This window comes from Corythoichthys intestinalis, chromosome 15 (assembly GCF_030265065.1).
Source record: "Corythoichthys intestinalis isolate RoL2023-P3 chromosome 15, ASM3026506v1, whole genome shotgun sequence".
NCBI classification, from domain to species: domain Eukaryota; kingdom Metazoa; phylum Chordata; class Actinopteri; order Syngnathiformes; family Syngnathidae; genus Corythoichthys; species Corythoichthys intestinalis.
In genome coordinates, this window is record NC_080409.1 from 22,540,652 (window position 1) to 22,552,674 (window position 12,023).

The window sequence follows — 12,023 nt, forward strand, 5'->3', positions numbered from 1 at the left end:
TTATGGTAGCAAGACCAGTCAAGAATAAATCAATGACATTATCTAGTGCAGGGGTCGGGAACCTTATTGACCAAGAGAACCAAAAACCCAACATATTTTAAAATATGATTCTACGAGAGCCATACAGTGTGTGTGTGTCTATACACTGTATATATAAATATAATTACATATTCTGTTGCCAGCTTGTCCGAGTCGGATTTGTGATCATTGTGGAACGCATCATGCAGGAGAGTGAGGACACGGTCAGCTTTTATGAGCAGTCGCCGAGTTGTGATTGAAATAAATCTTTAGAAAACAACAACGAAAGCCTGACATCGTTACTTTGTATGTTACAATCGTTGCAGACGCACCACTTGGAAAATAACAGAAACATGGTGTGGCACTGCATTTATTTCCTGGTAGTGTAAAACCGCAACTAGGGAAAGCGACAATTTTGACAGGCGAAAAAGTCATGGAAGTCAAACTGATTGCGCACCTCTAAGACTTGAGGTACCACGCAGTTCACTTTGGCTGTTTAATTTACGCATTTTTATGTACTCCAGATCGCTCGGCATTGAGTTGGGAGCGGCCAGCCCTGCTTCTGGCTAAGCAGAGATTTAAGGCGCAGGACAAGCTCTGTACTTACGTCCAGCTCTGTGCAATTCGTGACGCGAGGACCACTAATGGGCAGTGAATTGAAACATAATATTGTGACGTACGTTTGAAGGTCCAAGAAAAATGTGTGAATGGACCATCAGCTAATCACAGCACGTTCATGTCAAATGAGCCGGCTGGTTCCACATTTGAAATTACGGGTTGGAGGAGAGCCAGATGCACTATCAAAAAAGCCAGAAATGGCTTGCAAGACATAGGTTCCCTACCCCTGATCTAGTGTAACTTACCTCTTAAATGAGACAGAAGCACATTGTGCAGTAACTACTGGTATTGTCGAGATGTCAATGAGATTTGATTTTCAACAATTTCATGGTTCTAACTTTTTGGAGACAGTTTTTGGTAGGCCTTTATCCTTCCCATTGTGTGCATAAAGGCATAGGCAAGCCCATCAAATACAGTGGTACCTCTTCATACGAAGTTAATTTGTTCCAGGACTTCGAAATGGTCGTATGTGGAGCAAGATTTTCCCATAAGAATACATTATAATTCCATTAATTCGTTCCACAGCCCGAAAACCTACACTAAATTCTCAATAAATATTGATGTTACTATTGCAAATATCAATTACAAAGAGCAAAACAAATTCATTATGAATAAAAATCGGAATAATAATAATAGCAATAATAATAATACCTGTAATAATGTAACAAACCGGGTTCTAATGTGGCGAATGTGTTTGCTTGGTGTACCTGAACACATCGCATGGCTGACTTGATAGTGTGCCTTTTTAGTTCCACTTTCACTTTATTTACTTGCTGCGGGGGACACTTGGCACAAGTTGATGGAATAAATGATTAGAAACCTGATGATGTTGGCGATGCACCCCACGCTCATATTTTCCTGTCACATCTATCTTCATGTCAATGGTATCGGTAAGCATCACCTTTTTTTCACCACCTGCACTAACATTGTTGAAACCCACGTTGATTCCTCTCACAAGAAAATCTGCCATGCGTCCGTCTTGCGGGAAAACAAAGAAACTGCGGCGCTGTCATGGATCGTCGTATTTACAGCATGTCGTCAGATGTAGAAACAAATGGCGAGTCAAATTTTACGTCGCATGTCGAAAAGATCGTGTGTTCGAAGCGATCATATGTCGAGGTACCACTCTATCTGATCTGAGACTGAACAGAATTTTCTCTATCACATCACCCTCCATCATTAATGCTAGAGATCATAACAACATGAAAAACAACTGATGGTTATTGTGAGCAAAAGAGAAGAGAGTTTATAGACAACTATATCATCAGAATTCGTATTTAAAAAAAAAAAAAAAAACCAGCAAATAACAGCAACAAAAAAAAAAGTGTATCACGACCAGCTAGAACCTGTTCAGCAGGATCCCTCAGTGCTAGGGTGTCATCTCATCTTGACAATATGGACAGTGCCAGACAAAAAGGAGAGAAAATTTACAGCTTGCGTATTTCATTCAAGCTGTACTGCTAACATAAAAAATGGCTACATCGTCTGTTCAGTTTTCGCATTAGAATTTAGTAACTCTCTCAAGTGAGTAGAAAAAAGTTTTGTTTTCACATAGTGGATGTGCTGAAAATAACATATCAGTTCAATGAGAAATTACAATATTCAAATACAATACAGTAAGTTACAATTAAAGTACAGTTTTTGTAAATTGTACTAGAGCAACTTTGTGGAATATGCTGCTGACTTTCTGCCCCTTCTTTGTGGCAGTGCATGCGTGCACACAGGTACGCAATGGCGTGTAGCAACACATTCGCAGGACCACAGGCATGTCAATCGAGCCCCAGGGAATTACAGTTTGCCATTGGCAAAGGCTCCTTCTTGGAACTGCGGGATGAAGGTCTTGAAGTAAGCCCTGGTGTAGAGAGGGAAAAAGAGATGAAATATCACAGCATATCAAACTTGCAAGGTGAAAGGAAACGGCCCTCTTTGTGGAAGTATTATTATTTTAAACATGAATTGAACACTTTATACGTGTCCTTTACATAAATACACATATAAAAATACAACATATTATACAATTGCACCTCACTAAGGTTGATTACTAAGGTGGTACAGCGGACATTGTTCATCCCTATGAATGTTCAAGTTGAGTTTTTAGAGTGAGGGATACCATTTAAAATGTCATGGTCAAGGGCGTAGGTTTGCATAGGGACGGTAGGGACATAACACTTCCAACTTTTCAGGATCCTCAAATTGTCTCCATTAACTTTCAGGCAACCTTATTTGTATTGTATAATGAGTTCAGTTATTAAGGTAATTTAGATAGTCTTTTTTTATGTTTTAAGGATTGATTTGACCCTACTATTATTAAGTGATATATTTACATTATTTTCAGACTTACATTTACCCCTTTTCACTTGCTGAATGCTGGACCGTTATTATACTATTTAACCTCATATGCACATTTGATTGGCTGATGACATGCCCCCCCACACACACACATACATACATACACATGCACACCCAAACAGCCCCGACGAAAATACAACATGTCGACAACATGCCGCTTCCTTCGACCCCTTTGAAGAGGAGGGGTATTAGAAGTTTTTTTTTTTCAGCCAGCAGCGGCTACTGTAAGGGATGTAAAAGACTTCAGTGTTGTGGACATGGGAAACACATCACTAATTTTGCTACCGAAAGTCCGACCTGCATCAGAGTTAGCATAACATTAAACTGTGTAAACATGCTAACCTGCAAAACTCGAGTGGGAAGCTGCTTAAAGAGAAATGTCCTGTATGTGTTTTCTACTGTTAACGTTATGAGTTTTTTTCAGTTATATTTATCCATTTAGACAGACAATGTTGAGTGGTCTAAAGACATATGTTTATTTTTTTGCATTCCTGGACAGTTAAGAGGTTTTATTTATTGTGTATGTTGAATTTGCTAATAAAATCCAGAAATTTATTCTGGAAGTTTTCAAGAATGTTTTTTTAGTAGTTTTCGAAAACAAAGGTTTGAATCAAACTGTGTATCACCTGAACCAATACACATGAAAGTTAATATAAGTCAAAACAGATTTATTTTTGCATTGATCATTCGGCCTATCAATTAATTAGGTTCATATTCATGAGAAATGTTGCCCTGACCCCCGTTCACCCAAACTGTTTGGGTTTAATAATGTCCCTTTCTAAGCAAAAAGTTTACATGCAGGTTATGCTGTTATATCGTCCCTACCAATGTTCAGACCAAACCTACGCCCTTGGTCATGGTCCTCAACAACAGGCAAAGTAGAGCACAGTACCAGCCAGGAAACATTCATATAAGCACTGGGGAATATTCTTGTTCTTAAAATGTTATTGAATTAATCTGAATAATAATTTCAAGCTGAAGAGCACTGACGATGAAACTCTATGAACAGTAAAGAACCTAACTGTAGAACTATAATAACCATGCATGCAAAGAACTTTGACTGCTCTTCAAGTACACTACATAAAGTGTCAGATATAGTGTAAATTCCCCTCCTCATCGGAATTCATCACATTTGCTCTTACTTTGCTCTCTTGGCCATTTCATTGCCATCCCAGCGTGGGCTGTAAGGATATGACTTCTGCACTTGAGAATAAAGCTGCCCACTGCTGGTGAAGTGGTACACGGACTGGAACGTGAGGGTGGGCTGGTCTCTTGGGAAGTACAGTGGGAGATCCACTAGGAAGGACAAAAGGTGCAGGGAAGGTACTGAGAAAAACATGTTGTGGAGGTAATAGTGTCACAGTTGGCTGCTATGTTTTTTTTGTACTACTCCTACCGTGTACTAGGAAGCAAAAGTCTTTCCACATGAGTAGAAGAGTAAGCTTTGTAAATCCCTCGGCATCATACTCCACCACTCCCCTGCAACACACACACTGATTATATATACACCATGAAGTCTAGTAAAAGATTAGAGGCAGAGACAAATGACTGGCCGCTGAAGCCTTGAGTAGAGGACGTGATCCTCTCTTGTTCACTCACATTCCAAAGTGGCTGAGGAATGCGGCAATGTACTCCCGCCTTTTGTGGTAGCCTTGGATGACATACTGCACCTTTACACAACAAAACAGGGGCATTACTTGAAAAGCAAAATGGCAACAACAGAGGAGAATGAATGATATCTCATTTGTCTAAAATGTGTAATTTGAAACCAACAGGTAAAAGCGACCGCATTCACAGTACAACTATAGACATACATTCATGAAAACATTTTCACCAACAGAATAGAGCTGAAACGATTACTCGAATAATTTGAGCAACTCGATTTTAAAAATTGATTGAAGCACTTTCTCCGCCTCGAGGAATCGTTTAATTTTGCCATCTCTAAGGATGACGTTTTGCCTGGACTACTTTTAATGCGGGACAATGCGCTGACGTCACGTGCGTAGAGGAAGAAGGGAGAAGCAGCCGATATATTTGATTTCAACCACGCATGAATATAAAGGTAACGACGAAAAAGCCAACGAAAGCGAAGCGAAAGGCACCAAGAAAAAGCAGAAAATGTCAAATGTCTGGGAGCATTTCAAGCGGAGACCAAGGTGAACACTGTTTCATGTATTCACATTAAGACAGCGCTTGCATGACATTACCCCCGCCCGGCCCCCGGCTACACGCAGCCCCGCAGACGCTTCCGCACCCCCGTCTGGACCCCGCGACCGATCATCGCCCCTGAAACCCGGGCTGGGCGCCACCGCACAACCCACCCGCCTAGCCCTTGATCCACTGAAGGTTTACTTCGACAGCGAAGGAGCGATACTCGAGACAAGGTAGAATTACGTTACGTAGCACTAATAAATAAGATTAACTGTTACTGTACCTTGCTAACGTAACGTTAGCCTTGCGGAGGGCTAGGTTTCTATTAATTATGACTATACTGTCGATGCGTGGCTAACGTGTCGTTCATACAGGCTTTATTTAATCTGTAAAAACAGCGCTGTAGAGTGATGAGGGTGTAAAATAAAAACATAATAAAACTGTCTACACATCTACAATAAAGACATTGATTGTCTAAAGATGGTTCAATATTAGGTGAATTGTCTTGTTTTCTCATGTATATTTACAATTGCTTTTTACGTAAACAAAAAAAAAATGTTTTATCCGATTACTCGATTAATCGATGGAATTTTCAGTAGAATATTCAATTACTAAAATATTAGCTGCAGCCCTACTACGGAATAAAAGGCTTCAATTAACTCAGTCTTATTTGACTTTAACATGACATGATTTCTTCCTAAATCCTCATATCAAAACATGTTGAACACTGAACACCAAATTAAACAGTAACATGCAATTCACCATGTTTAAGGAATTTTCTTATAAGATTATAAATACCGTATTGGCCCGAATATAAGACGGCCCTGATTATAAGAAGACCCCCTCTTTTTCAAGACTCAACTTTTAAAAAAGACTTTTTGAACACCGAATTAATTTTTATACAGAAAATAAATTACAGTACATCTGAAACAAATGATAATAACAATATATTTGAGAGAAAAGGCATGTTATTTTGCCTCACAAATCTTAATATCTGAACATTTAAATATGTAAACTGAAGTGCAATCATATTCGTAAATGAATGGCTTCTGGTTTTTCTAAATGTAAATAAACCAATCTATTGTGATAAAACAACACAATTGCAATAACTGCATTAACCATCAAAGTGAAGTCTAATTGTAACTGTAGTCTTCAAACAAATCTGAATAAAGAAAAAGATTGCAATAAAATAATGCAAACTGGTTAAACTTGAGAGTAGCCGAGATCTGTCATGACAGAACATCGCCTCAATGATATCTGGCGCCATCTAGCGTCGTGAATGGGTATAATGTCCAGACCGCTAATATAAGACGACCCCCTCTTTTTCAGTCTTATTTCAATGCAAAAAACACCGTCTTATATTCGGGCCAATACGGTATATTGAAAAGTATCAACACTGAACTGTTGTACCCGGATATGATATTTATTGGAAAAATGTTGATAGTCAGTTATTTGTTTTTGCACAAATTTGTTGTCATGGGGTAGATTTTATTTTGCACTACCGTATTTTTCAGACTATTATTCGCAGTTTTTTTTCATAGTTTGGCTGGGGATGCGACTTATACTATGAAGCGACTTATATGTGAAATTATTTACACATTATTATATCATTTCACATGTTATTGTGGTGTTTTGGAGTGACACTGATGCTTTGGTAAACTTGTTAGCATGTCCTTTATGCTATAGTTATCTGAATAACTCTTAATAGCTATGTTACGTTAACATAACGGCCACGTTTGCATTTCGTTGTTCATGCATCATGTAACATTATCATACTGTATACTTATTCAGCATGTTGTTCTCTATTGTATTTTTATTTTAAATTGCCTTTCAAGATAACATATCTGTTCTATGTGATGGATTTTATCGAGTAAATTTCCCCCAAAAATGCGACTTATACTTCAGTGCGACTTATGTTTTTTTGTCCCTCTTCATGGTGTGACTTGTAGTCCGAAAAATACGGTACTCTTCATAGGAATGCAGAATACTTTTGTATTTTCCTTGTTAACTCATTGGTGGCCACTGACCACGCCAGTCAGCTAGACTGCTAGACTGGGAGGATGGGTGCCAATGAACATTCATTTTTGCTGCCAACCCTCCCACTTTAAATACAGGGTGTTCCAAAATGGTTGACCCCATTCTGAATGCCCATATCTCGGAAATTACTCGATGGATCTTAATGAAATTAAATACACTTTATGTTGAAGGTCATAAGTCTTATTGGTTAAATTTACAGAGAAAAGTACAAATATTTGTTGGCTCTATGACAGATTTTCATAAATGTTCAATTGAGCGCCGCCTGTGACTCTGCACACGTCGAGTCGGTATTCAAGCTCGTGCCAAACTCGCTGTAGCATGTCTTCGGTAACAGTTTCCAGTGCAGCTGTAATTCTCTGTTTTGTTGTTTAGTTGGTGCCTTCTTTGCAAAATTTGTGAAGAAGGCACTGTCTTCGGTGACTGAGTCCGAGCATACTCTAACACGCAAAATGCATTTTCTTTTGAAGTGAACGGCATTTCTTACCTGAAAATATAGACATGCCGAACGTTGCACACAAAAAGTTGAAACGTTTGTATACAAGCTGTGAAAATTTGAGGTCATTCCAACAAAAATTGTCAAAATTATTGGCCTAAGAAATGGGGTTAAACATTTTGGAACACCCAGAAGAATGCACGTGTACTAATGATAAACTAGATAATAGAGAATATTGCAGGCGCCTTTTCCTTGTTTACTCACTGGCTGCCATTGACGGCGCTTGACATTCGATCCATTTGAAGTAGGAGGGCATTCGCTGCCACCTTCCCAGTTCAAATGGATTGGACATCTATTAGTGATAAACTCAGAGCAATAAGTTAATTTTTAAGAGCCACTTGATTAGATATCTATCATAATCAATGACACTGCGAAAAAAAAAAAATTGGGGTTTAGCGTTAATTTTCACCACTGGGCAAATACAAGAAAAATACAACTTGAGAGGCATTTAGTGTGAACCTGTCCAGAATGTCAACAATGCTGTGACTGGGAGAAACACCCCCATGACACTCCGGATAAATAAAACAACATAATATATTGTATATTGAAATCTTTAAAAAAAAATCGCCTGGTTAAGTCATTTTTTCCCCCCAGACTTTTCAGGAAATAACAAAACCCCCCTGAACTATTTGTTGATTTTTTTAAAATTATATTTACCATTTATGTAAAACAATTACTTAGACAAATACTTTAAGTAGTTGATGATATAAGATATACAATCTTAAACCTGGAAACAACTAAAGATGTCACGATCAATCGGCGTCCCGATCGATCGGGTCCGGTCATGTCATTTTCAAAGTATCGGAATCGGCAAATAAATATCGGGCATGCCTTTTTTAAATATATATATTTTTTAATTAAATCGTTTTCTAATTGTATTAACGTTACAGACAAAATGTCTTACAATCATCCAGAGTCTTTAGTTTTGGCTTAAAGTAGGGTTATCAAATTTATCGCGTTAACGGCGGTAATTAATTTTTTAAAAATTAATCACGTGAACGTATTTAACGCATTCAACGCATGCGCTGCACGTCCCACTCACGCAATGTCGCCTTCAATCTATAATTGCGCCGTTTTACCTATATATATAGAGCTAAAAGGCAGCGTAAAATGAGTAGAGAGAATTTTGGCAGCCTTTACAGCCTTTTCTTAATTGGCTAAAGCCTTACAATCCCTCTCTCAACAATTAGAAATATCGTGGGAAGCAATGTGAGGAAGAAAGGTAGTAGTTGATCTTTTTCTTAACACCCTATGTTATTTCCCAACGCAGAGAAGATATATCAGTTGGTGCCACTTTGCACAGTGTTGGTTGCACTTTCCATCATGCATTTGGGCAGAACAGTTAAATGGCTACAGTATCATTTACTGAAAGCTCAACAAATACACTAGATGGCTATATTTAGTCACAATATACAAAGTCACATTTATCCTTTAAGAATTACAAGTCTTTCTAGCCGTGGATCCCTCTCACAGAAAGAATGTTAATAATGTAAATGCCATCTTGAGGATTTATTGTCATAATAAACAAATACAGTACTTATGTACTGTATGTTGAATGTATATATTCGTCCGAGTTTTATTCATTTTTTTCTTAATGCATTGCCAAAATGTATATGATCGGGAAAAATTATCGGGAATGATTGGAATTGAATCGGGAGCAAAAAAAAAAAAAAAAAAGCAATCGGCTCGGGAAATATCGGGATCGGCAGATACTCAAACTAAAACAATCGGGATCGGATCGGGAGCAAAAAACCATGACCGGAACAACCCCAGAAACAACACTAAAATGATCAATTATAATCTCAATAGTAAACCTTATTTTTCCACCTATTTACTTTTTTTTTTTTTTTTTTTGTATCCTCCGGTTAAAATCATTTTTAAATTTCAGCTGTCCATTTTCAAGGTTTCTTATGTGTCGTTGAATGCCCAGCAATCCCGGGCCATACTACTACTGAGTATTAAGTGCCAACAGAGGCAAATTTGAGTTATCTGGTATTTACGACAGAGCTCAACACGTTAGCGAGCAAACTACGCTTATAATTATTTCCAGAGGTAGTAAGGAGGTGTGCGTAAAAGGTTTCAACTAGCAATAATCGGTTCTCCAAGAGCAAAAAAATCAAAATAAAATAACAATAGTCAGGGAAATATATACAAGAAGGTGCTGTTTTATGGGGCTTTTAGTGGTAGACTACTACCTGCTTGCACTCGATAGAGTTTTCATTGGTGAGAAAGTTTTTTTCTCCCTCTAATCCTCATCATAATAACATCAGATAATCTAAATTTACACCCGACCTCAGTGAAGGTCTGAGTGAACAGACTTTGTCAAATCAGCACTCTTACTACAGGTATTTGTTTTAAAATCATTTAATGAGCCCTGACCTGAATCAGATCGAACAGCTGCGTGGTGATCTAAAGAGGGTTGTGCACAGATGTCCTCGCAATCAGGCAGTTTTGTAACATTTTTGTCAAAGAGTGTTTCAATTCGGTTATATGGCTTACAGGTGACATAAATGGTAAAGTCATTATTTTAAAACACAAAAACCTGCCAGACAGGGGTGTAACAACTTTTTATCTTGACTTCATCTATGTTGGGGTGCCTCCAGGGAAGTGACGATGACTAACTTTCAAACCCATACTAAAAAAAATAAAAAATACAAAAAATACACTTCCACCTCGATGTAATTTGTTCTTGTGGCAGTCTCCAGCTTTGAATGATGCAACACACAGGTGATCTGTTCTGCAGGTATTCTTATTTGCCTGAACCCATGACCACATTGAATACATAACCATTTACTGTACAATGTTTGTACTTGGAGTGTGAACCTCTTGGTACCTACCTCACGATACGATACGGTTTGCGATACAAAGCTCACGATAACGATGATCTGACGATATGGCGATACAACGGTTATCGATACATTGGTCAGGAAATCATTCTAGGATATTCTAAAAACAACTAATAAACAGAAAAACAAGCTTCTGCTGTGAAGTGAAATGAGTTTATCACTAGTAAACGTTCAATTCGTTTGAAGTGGGAGGGATGGCAGCGAATAAACAAATGTTCATTCGCTGCCATCCCTCCCAGTTCAAACGGATTTAACGTCTATGGCCGTCAGTAGCAGCCAATGCCAGGCCATGAGGTAATTTTGGGCCATTTAGGGTCACATACCTGTGGATTTTCAGCTACTTCCTGTTAATTTTGGGGTATTTTGTTTATATATATATATATATATTAGGGCTGTCAAAATTATCGCGTTAACGCGCGGTAATTAATTTTTTAAATTAATCACATTAAAATATTTGACGCAATTAACGCACATGTCCCGCTCAGACAGTATTCTGCCTTTTGGTAAGTTTTACAGCAAGGCTTTTTGTGCTGTCTAACAGCGAACTCTTGTGGTCGCTTTGCGACATGGTTTATTGTTTTCTTGCCAGTTCAATATGGCTGCACGACGTCTCGGGCTGACGCCTACGTTTTAATGTTGTGCTTATATGATCCTTGGACAAGATTTGTCCGTAAGTATGGTTGTTGTAAAGAATGTACATATTATGTTAGTAAGCGAAATATTACATTTATTGTATGAGACGCTTTTTGTTTATGTTTAGTGAACCTGTATAGCGAGCTAAGCTAACGTTGTTGCTAATGCAATGCTTGTGTACTTTTTTTTGTAGTTTTACGACGGTCTAAAGAGGACAATGGTTTGAGGCCATTTTATTAATAAATCAGATGAAAAAGGAAGAAGTCTGATTATTAAGGCGTCGTTCAATAGCTGTCTAGCTTTGGAAAAAGTAGACGCTTCGGAGTGAGGACAGCATAGACAGATTTAAATGACAGTAGAGTGAAATGCCCACTACAGTCCTTATGTACCGTATGTTGAATGTATATATCCATCTTGTGTCTTATCTTTCCATTCCAACAATTTATTTTACAGAATATATATATAATTTAGAGAAAAATATGGCATATTTTATAGATGGTTTGAATTGCGATTAATTGCGATTAATTACGCTTAATTAATTTTTAAGCTGTAATTAACTCGATTAAAAATTTTAATCGTTTGACAGCCCTAATATATATTATATATATATATATATATAATCTTAAGTCGACGATCATGCGAGAAACATTTTTACTGAAGGTGATTACGTGAGACTGATGGTGGTAAGTGAACTGGAAAAGATGGACAGCTATCCCGAAAACCTGAATTATTTTAGATAAAACAAATAATCCTCAGCTAAGAGGCAAAAAAGGAGAACAGAGAGCATCTTAAAAACAATAAAATGAAAGTGAACAGAAACTGAGGAACTACCGTACTTGAATTTTAAGGCTAGAAGGCACAGGTGGGCAGATCATAAG

At 37.8% G+C, this 12,023-nt stretch overlaps 1 protein-coding gene across 1 annotated transcript in view; it reads right to left on the reverse strand.

Annotated features, from left to right (window-relative positions):
• Positions 1-374: 374 nt before the first annotated feature.
• babam2 (BRISC and BRCA1 A complex member 2) overlaps positions 375-12,023 on the reverse strand; it is a 113,020-nt gene continuing 101,371 nt past the window's right edge. Inside the window, exons 9-12 of the mRNA XM_057859411.1 lie at positions 4,585-4,655; positions 4,382-4,464; positions 4,128-4,281; positions 375-2,488 (exon numbers count right to left, since the gene is read on the reverse strand). Of these exons, the coding sequence (XP_057715394.1) occupies positions 2,425-2,488; positions 4,128-4,281; positions 4,382-4,464; positions 4,585-4,655 (372 nt within the window). The 3' untranslated portion in view covers positions 375-2,424. The remainder of the gene's footprint in view (positions 2,489-4,127; positions 4,282-4,381; positions 4,465-4,584; positions 4,656-12,023) is intronic.